Here is a 16,513-nt window from a genome sequence, read left to right on the forward strand (position 1 = left end):
AATAAAAGAGCAAATTGTTATTAGAAGTGGAGAAAAGATCAAATTTTCCCTCTTACATTAAGCATGGTCTCTGCTGATCCCACATGAGGTTCACTGGTACTAACCATTAAAGGGCTCTCACGCTTCTACTGAGGTAGATGAGCCCAATTCATTACTGCACTTGACCTTGTCTGTTGAACTTTACTCATCTTCTTAAGTCTTTCCTTTCTTACATGTTAAAAGAAAACCCTATAATACAAAAAAGCCTTTCTATTAATTTTTATACCTTTTTCTCAATAGCCCAGTGCTCACGAATAAATTTTGAAATAACAACAAAATTTCCCCCACTATAACATAGTAGGGTTAGAGGATTAAATATGTGACATAATCTGCACCTTATGCTAAAAAGAACAAATTAAATGTGTTATAAATCCCAGCAAACTCTAAAGAATGTTACTTTTTGCAAAATGTTCAAAGATTTTGCTGAATGTTAATTGAAAACTGCAGTTGGTAGAAATTAAGCAGCTGAAACATGTCCAGTAAGCTAAAAGCATCAACATTTAATTACTGAAATATGTTGCATGATCCAGAAAAGGCCTAAAAGCTGAAGCTATTGCACTGTGTAGCTCACTCAGCAAAGCACACAGCTGGTCTGTAAAAAAATCGAGGCATGCACATGGCTTCTGGAATAGTTTAGAAAATCAGCTATATATCAGAACAGATCATTTAATCAGAAAAAGGAAAGAATTAAGTTGAAAAGAGTAAGGATAGATCAGAGGAATACACAGATTAATCAACAAGTTACAGTCCCATCACCAAGAGACTACATTGTGGGGGGAAACCTGCCTGGTGATTGAACAGTAAAAAGCAACTGACAATGCTGAACTAAGAAAGTCTATTTGCACAGTATAGGGTTTTCCTTAAATAAAGCGTAGTGCAGGGAAGCAGGTACAGGGGATAGCAAGAAAACTTTTCTTTTTTCTTTCTCCATGCCCTAAAAAGAGATACGATGTCCAAAAGACTTTAATGCTTTTATGAAAAGAGATACCTTCCAAACTCAAGGGCATTAAAATCCATTATATGTGACACATGTCCTTAATTTTATTACTTGGACAGTAAGTGAGGAGTCTATGGAGGACAGGAGGATTTTATTTGCTTGTTTTACATTTACATGTTTTACATTGTATGGCAATTGCCACTGAAAGATCTTGGAGCACCTGCCAAATGTTAGGGACCTAAACCATCAACACCCTCCTGTAGAAGTTAACTTGCATTCATCTATCTACAAATGTAGGCTCAGAAAAAGAAGAGGATCTGCCAGACTGTAACAGATTCGTGAAAATGCTCAAAATAGAACTTGAATTTGATTCTCAAAACCAGGAATTATAAATGACCATATAAGTCCTCTTAAGGCACAACTTGTCAGGAATTGAATATGGCAATATTAATCTTACACAGCTGTTTGAAGATGTATATTTAGGCAGAATAGAATTTTAATGGGAAGGAATACTGTTTTTATAGAAAATCTCTCACCACATAAAAATGGTCAAAATCTCAGTGGGATATGAAAGGCCATTAATTCCAGAGAGGACAAAAAGTTCATTGTTCATCACAGATTACTTATATAGCGGATGATTCTCTCTCAGTGTAAGTCATCAGGTTAGGCTTATATCAAAAGTGATTTAGCTTGGGTCTGTTTGTTTATGAGATATTATGGTATTGTTGAAGAAAACTGAAGGTTTCTACAGCTCAGAATTCAAGCCATGTCTCTAATACACCAGAAACTCTGATGTTTGTACAAACTTCTAGGGACTAAAAGTTTCACAACCATGCTTCTTAACATATTCTCCCCCTTGCTTTTATGGGTCAAGAGCTTCTTCTGAAATTAATTTAAAAATAGATTACATAGAAATACCAGGAAAATTTCTCTAAACTACACTTTAAAATGAGTTTTGATCAAAAACTGCCACGAGATGGAGCGAACAAATCAGATGTCCTTAAACCATTATAAATGTTTGTGGCAATCAAGAGCTAGACCCTTCACCACAACTGGCATGTATCAAGAAACAGACCTATCGACTGTTTCGTGAATGAGTTGAAATACCTCTTCAACATTTTAAGATTTTCTTTGATTTTAGTCATATAATCTGAGAAGTCTAAAGAGGAAATGCCATTCCCAATTCTAGATGAGCAAACTGAAGATCAGTTTTTATGATGACACAGGTGGGAAGGGGGTCTAATAAGCAGGACCTCTCCCACTAGGAGTCCGCAACAATGCATCTCCCCCCTTCTAACTTATAATAAAAGTTCAAATGAGAAAAGGAGTCTGCTAGATATTACACCTGCCACCTACTTTACAAGTTACAAAGAAAGAAGCTATTCAAAAAGAAGAAAATGCAGAAACTTGTTTACAGCATCAGTACTTCCCAGATAATTATTTTCTTGTTATATTTCAAACACATGCATCTTCCGTATGAAATTCAATTGTCATATCAAGCTATGTGCACATACAAAGTAGAAATGAAAGAGATGACTGACTGTTTATTTTAAGTGAATTTTTCTTTTACAGTTTAGTGTAACTGGAGGTAGATGCACTATTAAGTGATTTTTCTTCCAGTGCTTTGAAATTATAGTAATATATGAACATTAGGACAGAATACTGGAGATTGGAATCAGTTGTTTAAAGTGAAGCCTACATAAACATGCAAATGAAACAACAAAAAAATAAGTCACAGCAGGTTATATGATGATTGTCAGTACAGTACAGTGCAGATCTGCTTGGAGGAAAGATTGTTTCTACATTGTCAAAATAGGAAAGCTAGTACTGCAAAAAAATATGATGTATGCTACTTGAAAATATACACAAGATTCAAAGACAGAGTATTACAACTATTCCATTCATATTATTTCCCATATATCTCAAACCATCAAAATCTAGTTAAAGGGCATGTTCTAGTTAACATGGCAAAAGAGTCTGCAATCTGCTATGCATGACTATATTTCAGATCCTGCAGGCAGGAGTTTCATATAATCATATAAAAATGGATACCACCATTGTCAGGACTTTTGTCTTAACCAAGTCTATCAGCCTCACTTTCAGAGCTGCTAAATTTGTTCTCTTCAGTAGATGCCTCTGCGGGAGTAATGGAAACTCCCAGCAACTTCAGTTTAAAGCATTTTTTACAATTACCTTACACTTTTGACTTGGTCCATTCAACAAATAAGTGCTCATTAACCTGTAACTGGGGAGAAATACTAATAATTAGACAGGACTTAGCTATGGTTTATTAACAAAATTATGTAGTAGCGCCCTTTCCTTAGAATTCTAGATTTGCACAGGACCAAAAATGGTCTGGTGTAACATAAATGGCAAAAAATATTTGTAGCCATAGATGGAAAATGCTTTTAAAATAAGATTTGTAATGCTTTTTTTTTTCTTCTTTTAAATTTCCTGCAAATGTTGTTGAATATAGATCACCCAAAAGGCAGATATTGAAATAAGTATCTGCATATACGACCATACACTGCAATATATCACAAACAGATGCTCAAGAACTGCTTAGAAAAAAAAATCAGATTGCATGCTTTTGTTTCCTGTTGCCAGGTGCATAAAATTTTTGAATCAATTAATGAACAGATTTATGCATGTACTTAATTCAAAGACCACAAGTAACGTTACTGGAATGAGGGCGACTCCTTAGAGACTTTAAGATAGGCCTGTCCTGATGCCCTCAAACCAGCAGGCCAATAATATTCTGCCTCTGGCAGTATGGAGTCTGTTTCAGGAAAGGAAAAATGCCGAGTAATAACTGACCTTATTCTCATCCTTCCCTTCTAGAACAGAAAGCTTCCCAAACGAAGTTTACAGGAAAGCTGTAGGCAAGCCTTCACTCATCATGCAGATGTGATGGTCCTTTTAAAGTCAACAGGCAGGATTAACATTTGATCTCTAATATACAGAATACATACAATAAAACTTGCACTGGTTTTAAAATGGGAATGTACTTCCTGGCTCAGGAACTGTGAATCTGCTCTGCACAAAATGTATTAATTTGTTTCCTTCTTAGTTAAAACCCAAATACAGTATTCAGTATAAATTTAAGTACTTTACATATGAAACTGATTTATATAGTATTTGAAACTTTACAAAATAGTACTGAAGTAATCAATAAAAAGATCAGGTTTAAAATATTTACATTTTATACATAATTTCCCCCTACTTACAATTATTAAATAATCTTCTGTGGTTTCCTTAATTTTAGGGAAAAGCTTTTAATAACTACAAACTGAATTTGAATTACTTTCAAATGGCTTTTTACTTAAACAGAATTTTAGCAAAATCACATTTCCAATGTGAAACATTATCCCCGTGTTTTCAGTAGCAGATATATGTATATATATCCGTGTTTTATAGCTGTTTTATAATGCAATCTTGTTTTCTATAAACAGTGGAGATCTAGATAAGAAAATGGCACAGTATGGATGGAAACATTATATTCCCAACTCTTAAACCCCTTTATGTCATTTGGCTTCCAGAATATCCAGTTTCTTGGTAATTTATGTTATTGTTCCAGTACTTTCAAGGAATCACAGATCCAATACTTATTTAGATTTTTGTGTCATCATCTTTTGAAAAGTTATTTCCTGAAGGTACTTCACAGAGACTATCACCATCTGTGCTGAAATCATCATCGTCGTCATCATCAGAATCAGCCAACACTTTACTTGGTGACTTCTTCAGTCTGCGTAAACAAAAATACACATCTTCGCTATTAAAACTGCACATCTACATGCAGAACACTTATGCAAAGCTTAATTGACATTAAGGATGTTAAACAAACTTGTGCTCCAAAAGGGGTAGTTTACCATAGGCTACATTTTACATGAAAGAAACATGCAAGAGAATGAAGATAAAGCAATCATATTTTCAAGCACCTCTAACTAAAGTCACAGAGATGGGAAAACTTTGCACACTGAGATGGTCAAAGATTGCTGAGGAAAACTAACACAGGATAGCTATACCTCTCAGCCATTAGCAGGAAATTTTTATTACAACAAATGATAAGAGTGTCAAGTCCCATCACCTTTTTCCATTTTTTATTCCCTGCCTCAATGACTTTATTCAGGAGGCAGATCTTGGAAAGAAGGTTTGGGCACCTAGAGCACCCTGGAAAGAGTTGGAGAACATTTGTAGAGAAAGGAAATGCGGAAGAGTTTCACAGGTCCGTTTCTAAACTCTGTCTGCTTATGACAAACTTGAAGTTTGTTAGAGGAAGCCCTGAGTTTATGGACTAAGGAAGCAATAGAGCAATCTACTGAGTGGTGGTGTGATGCATAATTGTAAGGTCTGACAAGTCATCCTACCTTAATTCCTTCTTTGCAGCGTTAAGCTGTCCTTGCAATTGTTCGTTCATGTCTAGTTGCTCTTCCAGATCTCTCTGGAGTTTCTTTTTGGCGCTTTCCAGTCTGTCTATTTCTTCTTCAGCTTCTTCAACTTGACGTTTCATTGCTTTCAAACGCAAACTCAACTGAAATATTTACATGTCAGCTGATTAGAGGACTATTTTAATAAAGGGATTTTATTCTTCCAGCATCTATGAGAGGGAGAATAAAGACACAACTTTGCCAGTGTAGTGACACTGTAATCCTATGCTTCAGAAATATTTGAAAGTCAGCATTACTTTGAGAAAAATGATGGGAAACAATATTTTAAGAAGAAAAAACAGCAACCAACAAATGTAACTTTGGCAGAGTAAGACAGTATTATGTGATAACAAGAGCCGGTTATCGGTAAGGGAAGACTGGACCTATTAGTGTGTCTAAGTTAAGCAATTTTACCAGACAGATTTTATAAGTTTTAAAAACCCAGAGGATTTTAAAAGATTGTTCCCTTAACAGATGTTCATTCTCTAGGCAGAATATTAACTATTTGACTCACTGAAACAAACCATGTTTTAAGCAAGGAATCAACAAAGACCACAGGAATGGTAGAGCACATTGCTATTAGAATATCAATGTATGCTTAATACTTGTAGCCTATATTTAACAATAAATAGCTTCTTTCTTTAAACAAAATTTTACAGTGGCAAAACAGAATATATTATTTGTTGGTGTATGTATTTATAGGACCATATGTTGGTGTAAATATTTATAGGATCATATACTGTCTGTTATTGGCTTTATTTCTTAAAATAATTATAGCATTGCTTCTATAAGTGCTTCCTTTTCATAATTTTAGAAGTGAATAACAGTTTAGTACTAGACAAAAGAACGTGACAATGGGAACTGCAAATCTCACTAAACGGGAGTCTATAAACAACAGAGTAACAAGTATCTATCTATATTCTTCTCATACTTTTATATATGATAATTTATGCTAGTAGGATTAATATCAGATATTTGCATATTAGTCTTTCCCTCTACCTGGTCCTTTTGATCAGTCAATGAGAGATGTTCATCATCTACTTGCAACATTAACTCCTTCACTTTTCTCTCAAGTCTGCGGTTACTTAGCTGGAAATTAGCTCTATCCCTAGGAAAAAAAAACAAACCACAAAATAAACAAAAGACAGCCTTGTTAAAAAAAGGAACTGAAATACTTCCAATCCCGTGGATGGAATTCCTTCACAATGTTCTAAGAATTAAATAAATACTAATGACCTCTGCTTTGATTTACTGATTCCATGCAACATATTAAGAAATTTGTTCAAAAGCATGAACCACTAAGGGGAATTTCTTCTGTCTCCAGAGCAACATTTAGGAAGAAAAAATACATTCCTCCAAGATTAAACAATGAAGTGAACATGAAAATGAAACTGTTAGGCCCTGGAACAGGTTGCCCGGAGAGGTTGTGGAGGCCCCCTCCCTGGAAGTGTTTAAGGCCAGGTTGGATGAGGCTTTAGGCAACCTAGTCTAGGGGAGGGTGTCCCTGCCCGTCGCAGGGGGGTTGGAACTAGATGGTCTTTGAGGTCCCTTCCAACCCAAACCATTCTATGATTCTATGATAAACTACAGTGAATATTTCTAAGCCTGTGACTGATATTAGATATTGATAAAATAATGAGGTATTGAACCATGTTAGCAATGTGCAGTTTTAAATTTATAAGCCAACTTCTAGTTTGCTTTCGATCAAAAAGAAAATTTGCAATACTTGTATGAAACAGTAACCATTTTAATTTGGTGCTTGTGAGAAAAAAAAATCAAGTTAATTGTATTAGAGACTTAATATTAGCAAAAGGACACATTCACAAACATAAACATGCATGTTTTGATTTTAACTAGTTTCACCTCTCTTCATTTTCAAGTCGTTCTTCTAGCTCTGTGATCCTTGCTTCCATTTGAGCAACAAGTCCCTCTTTACTGGATCGGTAAGAACCCTCGAGGTGAAGGATTCGGCTCTTCAAGTCTTTGTTCTATAGTTGGAACATACTTGATTACTACATACATGCTAAAATTAATAAATTATCACCTTAACACAAAATAAATTTCTCCAGGCAAGCATAAGGTGATTGGTATATTTTTAGTCAGTAAATATGGATAAAAGAGAGTAAGTGAGATTTTACTGTTTACTACAAACAAATCTTCTATTACTGTGCTTTATTAAAAAGAATTTAGTGTTAAGTTTCAGTTAAAGTTTTAGGCTTAAATGGACCCTTGAACTTCAGATGGTTGCCAGCCCCTTCCAACAGCATTTTACAATATGCCAAAATTTTTCAAATACCATCAGATCTGTCTTATTCTCCACACAATTCTTTTGTCAAATTCTGTATTCTTCCCCTGTAACTCACTGATATGTGGCTAAAACAAGTAGACAAAGAAATTACTTGCAGCCAGTATTGCTTTACTCTATCAAAGCTGTTACTGTGGGGTTTTTCCTCCTTTTTCTTAACTATCCAATGCTAGTCCTACTACATAAACAGTTTGAAAAACTTTGCAAATTGCATGATCTGTAAAAACAGACTTTTTGCTCAGATTTACACTCTAATTTTTATGAGGCTAGGTAATTTAGGTTGTCAATGGGGACCTAATGATAAAGTTGCCAGGAAAAAAAGAAAAAGAATTACATGAAGAACAGAAAATAAAGCTCTTTGCTACAGAGCTTCAAACCATGACCTCAGATCTCAAACACTAAAAAACTACAATAGCAAAGTCAGAACTAAAGATGTACATGGGATGTACCAGTAGGTGGTGTTCTTTTTTTCCTCAAGCAGTTAAGATGGTATTAGTTTCACTTAATTTCAGGCACCAAATTAGGTGTCTGGTATAAACATATTCTTTAAAATTAAATTACAACCTGTTTTACATTTTTGAAACTGTCAATAATATATAACTTGCTAAGATAGCTTTCCTCTGGATGTCAGCTGGGGGCTATGACAGCAATCTTGCTTTCAAAGATCACTGAGCTACAGAATGAAGTCTTGCAAAAAGCTAGTAAGTATTTTTAATGTACTTTCCATCACAGATATTGAAACATGAGAGTCATATTCCTTCCTAGACAACAAAGAGTAGCAGTTCTCTATCAAATCTGTATCTTTTCTTTCAGAGTCATGTCATTTTTTCACTTGTTTGCTCCTACAGAAGAAAATACTCAACTAAAATCACAATTGCTTGAAATTATGATCTGTCTTCAACATTGTTACTGAAGTACTGATAAGACTTCGAAGAACAGCTCCTCCAAAAGCGGTCAAAGGATTTACAGCTAAACTGGATAACAGTGTCTTATTATATTCTAGTCTTTTCAGTATACGTGCTTTTTAAAAGTTTCTATATTGATATCTCAGTTTTATTCTAAAACAAGTGTACTAGATCAACTGTCACGTTTCTTATTTTAAATGTCTTTGATCCTAAAATGTCCAGACAGAATTTATGTAGTAGAGAGATGCCTGCACTGACTACAACAAAAATGTCTTATTAAAAATACTAAGAGAAGACTTAATTCAAGATTATAATATTTTCTCTTGAGTATCAGTATTAAGATACTCATGGTTTTTAATCTATTCTTACTAACACATACTTCCAGCAGCACGCTATGATGGAATAGTGCCAGCTATCAAATACTGTATTCCTTAAATGCTTATGTGAATTTCCTAATGAAGGCAAATAGCCAGCCTGTTATCTTACAAGTGTTATGATATGCCAGTCATAATTACCTGTCTTTCCAAGGAAATTTTGTCACACTCTAAATCTTGTTTTATAGCTCTTTCCTGAAGTAGCTCTATCCTCATTTGTTCAATCTAGTATAGAAAGAAAAGACAGAACTTTTAATAAAAGATTAAATTTACATTTATCTATATGATACTCTGTGTGTGTATCTGTATATACGCACATATATAAAATACACATATCTATGCAATGAAAAAAAATTGCTCTTTCTTAGAACTCAAGACATATATATGATTTCAGATAAAGTTTGCAATTACAATCTTGAACAAAATTTTCCACTTCACGAAGCCCGTGTTATTTCCAGTGCTTATTCTAGGCATTTTCCAGCCACACTGGGTATTGTTGATGTTCAGTGTATATATTCTGTAGCAGGGTACTGAACTCTAAAATGTTGCATGACAGACATATTACGTGGCAGGTAACTGAGCTCCAGAACACTACATCAGTCTTCAAACACCTTCTATAGTTGTCGTCTTCATACTTAAGTCTGAAGCTCTGAAATTGCACCTTACCTTTAAGCTGCTGACCAGTCAACTTTAAAGTCTCACTTTCTTAAACACAAACTGCTAACTGCAGAGAAGTATCCAGAACTCAGTGACATACTCTACAGACAATTACAGTTTTCTGTGTCCATGAGAATAGGAAAAGCTCTTTTTCAACAGACTCTGATATATACTAGATATAAACATTGCTCCTCTCCTCCAGTCAATTTTATGTCTGTCATACCAGGAGAGGACAGACTTCCGGATTTGAGGAGGGGGGGCTTTGTTTGTTTTGTTAAAACACAACTTTTGCTAGTTTCTGTAAATATTTCACTTGCATCTTCAATAACCAAAAGGAAAGCACATTCTCTAAGATGTTAAAAAACTACCTGATCAATACAGAATCAAGATAAGAATACAGTATTAGTTTGTTATCTCACTATTGCACTTGACTGGAAAACTAAAATAAAATTCTGAGGACCAAAGAGAAACTCTAAACTGCTTAACAGTTGCTACTGAAACTTCAGGGCTAAAGGAAAAAGTCTGTAGTGCCCAAATACTTTTCTTGCCTCTCATTCCTGCTGAGACTGCCTTCGAGTCTTTACAAATGACTTTGCAAGCATAGCTAATGTTACCACAGCATTTGTGCTATTCCCTGCACAATGTTGACTATGATGAATATCACCTGGGGAACACAGTGAACATCTATGCCAATTACTGTACCTGCAGAAAGACTGACAAAGGTTTCACTAGCCACACCATTCTTCCCTGCTTTACAACAGTTACATGTGAACTTGGGTAAAACTGTCACAGTTAAACAGCTCTAAGTTACAGATTTATCTCACTAAAGGTCTTTCAAAAGCCATTGGGAATTCTTGCATTAAAAATTCCAAAAGCAATGCTAAGAATGTGAAGGTTAAACAAGTACAGCACATAAAATTTTACCGTAGGCCTTTTTTATTTACCAGATTGTAATATTAAAAGATATATTTTTAGTTAATCACATGTTTAAAAGAAGTCATTTAGCACTGTTTCCGCAGCTTTGAAATGAATATATGATACAAAGAATGGTAGCAATGCATGCAGTTGCATATGTTATGTCACAGTACGGTTTCAGAACAGTAGAAGGCATTCCTGAAAACTAAGGTCATAACAGTTACTGGACTACAAATGTTAGCACGTGGCTCAGTTCTCAACAGCTGGGTAATTTCCTAAAAGTTCTCATTGTCACATGGAAAGCTAATAATAAAAATAATGGTTTGTACATTATAGTAAGATATTAATTTATATATTAAAATATTTTCTGTATAGAAATTAGAATAACTCATGTATATAAGTTACATTTATTAATGAAATATATGAAAAAAGTTATAATGTGAGGGATTACATATAATTTATTCTGTTGTAATTGCTTTAGCCATGAAGACAGACACAGGAAAAGAAAAAGCAAAATTTGTAGTAAAATTAATGACTAATTAAAAATGCAACTGTAAACTGAAGAAAGGGGTTTTGTTTTATGTGGGAATTTGCTTGATGGACCACTCTAAAAGTTCTACTGCACTCTTACTGTGCTCAAAGGCTGTGACAAATTTGCGCAACCTTCCCAAGATCTCAAATTAAGGAATTATTATATTTCCAAGATGACTGCTCCTGTTGTTGGACACCTCAGGGTAAAAGCAACCTCCCAGAAAAGCAGTGGGAGAGAGAAAAAAGTATTATATCTGATTAGGATCAGAAACCTATGTGCAAATGTATACAAGAGCTTGTAAAAAGGGCAGCAGGACAATTCTCGCTGGGGGAGGTAGCACTTTTCACTTATCTCCTTGCACTTTTCATTAGTAAACATAATTAACATGCACAAAGGAAAAAAGCAGTTGTCTGCCAAAATGTGCTCAAACTTTTCACTTATTTCACAGCAGCTAACAGGCTCTGGTTATGTACCACACAGAGCTTTGTGCTTCACATTCTACCTCTCCTATATCTAATATATTCTAATTATAAGAGAAACTATTTCTGCAGCTTAAGGCAACAGTTATCACAGCTGGATTTGAAGAATGCTAACAACAAAGAATTAAGAAAAACAATAGTATCAGATTTTACAAAGCTTTATTAGATGTAACAACATTTTGTGCCAGCTTTAGGATTAGAAGCAGCTGTTGAATTCACTATTAGCAAAAGCAATTTGATTTCTAATATAATGCCATTACCATTGTTTACCATCTCGCACCTATGTTTCTTGTTAATACTTAAGTAGGGAAAAATACTATATATACGTGCCTATACATATGTACACACACATATATACCATGTACACAGTTCTCAAGTATTTGACCAAAAAACCCATGTTTAACAAACAAACAAGCTAAAGCCAAAAAAACTCCTTTGATCCTTCATAATTGAAAAGCAACCTTCATGTCCACATTTCCATTTGTTTGCTTCCCACACCCGAGGGATACAGCTATCCATTGGGAATGCTTTACTAAAGGGAAGTGAACAATGCAGTCAATGTAATTTTATCCTTCTGTATTTATTATAAAATTGTCATGGAAACTAAGTAGTCCATTTTTCACACTTCCTGGAAGCAACTCTGAAGTCAGTAGACTCATGTTTGCATTTTCACAGATAAAAAGAATTGATGAGAATATCTTCAGTATTTTTCAATTTTGTTTGCCAAAACAAAATGGCAAGAGGTACTTCATTTCGTTTGTAGGAAAAAAAATAAAAAATCATGTACTAAAATGTGCCCTGTCCCTGATTGCTTTAGACTCAAAGGGCAGCTGAGTGCTCTAGTTTTCTACGTGTGTGTATTTGTTGACCATTTTGCTCTTTCCAGAGTTGCTACTACCTTAACATTTAAAAAGGAATAGGTTATGATCCACTTCCCCCCCCCCGCCCCGTTTTTTTTTTTTTTTACTATTTCCACTTTGTTGTGGTACTTCTGGAGACCAGTGAGGGAAGATGACAACAGTGTCTCATGCAGCCATTCCCAGATTCAAAAAGGTGTTTAAATTAAAAAAAGGATAACATTTCATGGTAAATGAAATGTGAACTATCAGCCTTGCCAATGTTTATTCAAACATTTAGCTTTATGCAAAATAGAACCAGTTGTTTCAATTTGTTTTTACTAGAAATTTGAGTATTATAGTTCATTATCAGTATAGTAAAATAACACATTATAATTAAAAAAAAATTACAGAAATACAGATATTACCAAAACATATCCATTATCATTTCTCATGTCATTATAAATGCTTAGCAGACCCTGAAATACTCTTTAGTAATTTGACTACTTAGTCATTCTGGCATAAAATCAAAACAAAGCAACCTTTGTAACTCATGTGTGAAATGAGAGACTCCAGACCTCAAAATAAACACATCTTTTACCCATTATGTAACATTTTGGTCACCCATCTGTATTTTAGATTTCCATTCATTTAGCAAATTAACTTACTATAGTACCCACTAGTGCAGCTATGACTAAGGTTCTTTCATCCCAGGCTTACAACACAGGCATAGACGCTTCCTAATCTAAAAATAGCATGACCCCACATTATTATGGGTCCTTTACATTCTGTTTCACCCACTAAATCAGAGTCTGTACAATATCAATGGAATAATAGCAAAAAGACTATATTGCAATCAAATAGAGTCTCAGTAACCTGAGTCCCAACAAAGTAATGATGCCTTGGTGTTTCAAGGATGCATGAAAGAAACAGGAGTTCTAGCTCACTTTAAAACTCTCCAGCTGTCTCAGTGGAATATACAATTTCATTGTATATAGATATAGAAGATATAGAAACTAAGATTTTACTTTCTGTTCTCCCTCTGAAATTAAAGCTATTCCAAAGAATGTCAGTAATTTTTTTTATTTTTCTTTTTCTGCAGAAAGAGAAATGAAAACAGAACAGACTATTGTGGATTGTACCTCAATGCAAATTGTCTCTGGGACTTCTAGGAAATTACTAATAAGGTATAGTACTTAATGTAAAGCTACAGTAGTAGACATGCTGTAATGAGTTACGCATCAGTTTCATATCTTTCAGAATGTAAAACTAAGGCTAAGAACATTGTCTAGGCTGTGATATTTCCAGACAGCCACTTCACCATATTCCTCTCTGTGGACTAATCAAAAACTTACATAATACTGACTGCTCAACCATGGATGCTCTTGTTCCTTCTTCAGTCATCAGGCCCTATTCTCTACCTTTCTAGTTTATTATAAATCTTTGCTACAGGAACTATAATTTCATATGTCCGTTCTTTCAGAAATCTTGAATAATATTATTAAGGACTCTTTCTTCAGAACAATGAACTCCTAATTCTCTTAGGCTGGTGATTTCCAGCTCAATGGTCTCATTTCCATTAGCCCACTCCAGTTCCCCTCACTTGCACATTCACTGGTCTTACTGAAGACAGAGGCAAAGTATTAGTTTATTTGAGGAGGAATACCTGGATTACTTTTTATCTTGATTGATACTTAATTGTACAGTTTCCACAAGTTTTTTCTTCTACTTATACAGTCAAGAACCTTTTTGTTACTTGTTTGAATTACTATGACATGTCTCACTCAGCTTGGCAAATCTCACTTTATCTGCCCCATGAGAAACAACCTTGTTAAAAAAATCCTTCTTCCCCTCTTTCTGGGCTATCTACTCATATAACACTTCTGGAACAAATGACTGATGTTTTTATGTGGAAAATGCTTTACAACTGTCTTATCTTTGATATACCTTAATCAGATTTTTTTTTTTTTAAACTTGTAATGAAAATAAAGCTTCCTCTCTGTTGAAACTGGCCAGCATCTTCAGTTCAGCTGCTTTCACTAATTCCAGAATTTCCTAAGCTCCTCCTCCTCTGAGATCAAGACTATTATGCTGGCCTACTTTTCAGTGAGGTTAAAAAATCGTGATCTTTCATTCTGAGATACTTTCTACAACCAGGCTTTCTCCGATAGCCTCACCACCTAAAACTAAGCCTAAGATAGCATCATCTCTGCATGCTTCAATGATTACTTGATGTAGCTCACTGCATCAAGAATATCAGAGGATGATACTGGTCTTCAGTCTTTATATGCAGTCTGTGTCAGTTTTCCAGTTAGGAAAACAGGAAGAGATTGGTCTGTGATGACATGGAGGAACAGAACATATTTAATCGTGTTTGTGAACCTTGTTTTTTTTTGCATTTACATACTCTGCTTTAGTATATAAACCCTATTGCTAATCATTATTTAGTTAATCAATGTTGTTTGTGATCCTAATAGCAACTTTTCCTCATCATTATACAACAGTCAGAAAACTTGTTCAAGTACCTGTTCTCTGCATCTATTGATCCTCTCAGACAACAAATCCGAATTAGTCTTTTCTTCATCAAGTTCAAGTTCCAGGTGAGATAACTTGTCCTAAGTGGAACAAAGAAAAGTAATTTCAACCTGCTACTAGGGCATTCTTCCTTAAACTTCAAGGACTCCAACTGTCTGAAAGACTAGGCTTAAAAAGTGAGATGCCTCTGAAAACACATACAGAATCTAGAAAAAGAGATGACAGGTAGATAAGCCTTTAAATTGAATTTGTTTGTCTGACTGAAGTAAAATAGAAGTTTCATTTCCTTTTTTAATCACTCCCACCAATTTCAAGAAAATAAGATAACTTCTGTAATGTTTCTAGAGACTGTTTTTAGAATGTCTAAGTTATATTATATGTTTAGAGGACAAATTTCTTTTCGTATGTGTACAACGGTATAAGAGTGTTTATGAAAGTCAAATGACAGCTTGGTTGGTCCAGTTATGAAACTAACCTTGTAATAACACAGAGTAACAATATTATTCCTGAAATGAATTGATAATTGATGCTAAATAGAACTTGCACTTCTAAATACTTCTGAAGTTCTGAGTGATGGGCCTATGAACGAAAATAATACAATTTTGCCTAATAGATTCTAGAGAAAATTAATTTTAAAATTAATTAAACTGATGAAAGAACAATTGCAATTTAGAACACATCATGCTGCAACAGACATCCTAACAGCTCACCTTCAGAATATATCAGAATAATTCCTGAAGTAGTACTACATGGAGTTTCAACAACATCAAGTTATTTCAATTCTTCCCAGGCAGAATCTATGTTCAAATACCAAAATTATTTTAATCAATTTTAGTAAGATACCAACCCTTAAAAATGTGTTTTACCTCCATTAATTTGATTTGTCTTGCCCGATCGTCTTTTAAGTGGGTTTTGGCTTCCAGTTCATACTCCAAGCCTTTCACAGTCTGTTCCAGCAGCTGAGTTTTTGTTATTGCCTCATCCTGAGCTCTCTGGTGGTCTCTCAAGTTTTCTTCCATAAGACGCATCTGAAGCAATAAGATTATGGTAATAACTTTATACTGTACTGTCTATAAATAAATGATGTCAGTAAAGGGAACTGACTACAAACATGACAGATCCAGACGCATGACAGGAATTGCATTGAGTTATATGCTTTTCACAGTAATTTTTGGTTTATCCACAAGATGGCACCAAGACAATAAACTTGGATTTAATATCAGATCAAAAGAGATGCTTCACACTACAGGTTTTACAGCAACAATTATACATAGTGGGGGGAGGGTGATTATTTATTTCTTTTTACCCAGTTAGAGCAAGCCAAAGTTTTTACCATTTTCTAAATGGTTATATCTTTGGAACTTTTGCAGTATTATTCCTTTCCTTTTCAGACTACCAGTACTTTAGGTTTTAAATAATTATGTAGTTTATATGTCTGAGGCACTTTGACAACAGCGTTTTACCAATGACATAATTGCTAACATATATATATATGTATAACTTTTAGATATAGTAGGGCTATCTGCCAAGAACAAAAGTTTCCTACAGCATGTACTCAATAAAACTATCTAA

General features: G+C 34.5%; 1 protein-coding gene across 7 annotated transcripts in view; it reads right to left on the minus strand.

Moving 5' to 3' along the window:
- Nucleotides 1-1,106: 1,106 nt before the first annotated feature.
- CGNL1 (cingulin like 1) overlaps nucleotides 1,107-16,513 on the minus strand; it is an 83,294-nt gene continuing 67,887 nt past the window's right edge. For 5 of the 7 annotated variants that reach the window (XM_075764035.1, XM_075764032.1, XM_075764037.1 and 2 more), the window contains exons 13-19: nucleotides 15,808-15,969; nucleotides 14,932-15,021; nucleotides 9,129-9,212; nucleotides 7,267-7,391; nucleotides 6,403-6,511; nucleotides 5,344-5,507; nucleotides 1,107-4,724 (exon numbers count right to left, since the gene is read on the minus strand). In XM_075764035.1, coding sequence (XP_075620150.1) covers nucleotides 4,586-4,724; nucleotides 5,344-5,507; nucleotides 6,403-6,511; nucleotides 7,267-7,391; nucleotides 9,129-9,212; nucleotides 14,932-15,021; nucleotides 15,808-15,969 — 873 coding nt within the window. In that variant the 3' untranslated portion in view covers nucleotides 1,107-4,585. The remainder of the gene's footprint in view (nucleotides 4,725-5,343; nucleotides 5,508-6,402; nucleotides 6,512-7,266; nucleotides 7,392-9,128; nucleotides 9,213-14,931; nucleotides 15,022-15,807; nucleotides 15,970-16,513) is intronic. The other 2 variants (XM_075764036.1, XM_075764034.1) reach the window with 1 other exon arrangement.

The sequence above is a fragment of the Balearica regulorum genome, chromosome 12 (assembly GCF_011004875.1).
Source record: "Balearica regulorum gibbericeps isolate bBalReg1 chromosome 12, bBalReg1.pri, whole genome shotgun sequence".
Taxonomy (NCBI): Eukaryota; Metazoa; Chordata; class Aves; order Gruiformes; family Gruidae; genus Balearica; species Balearica regulorum.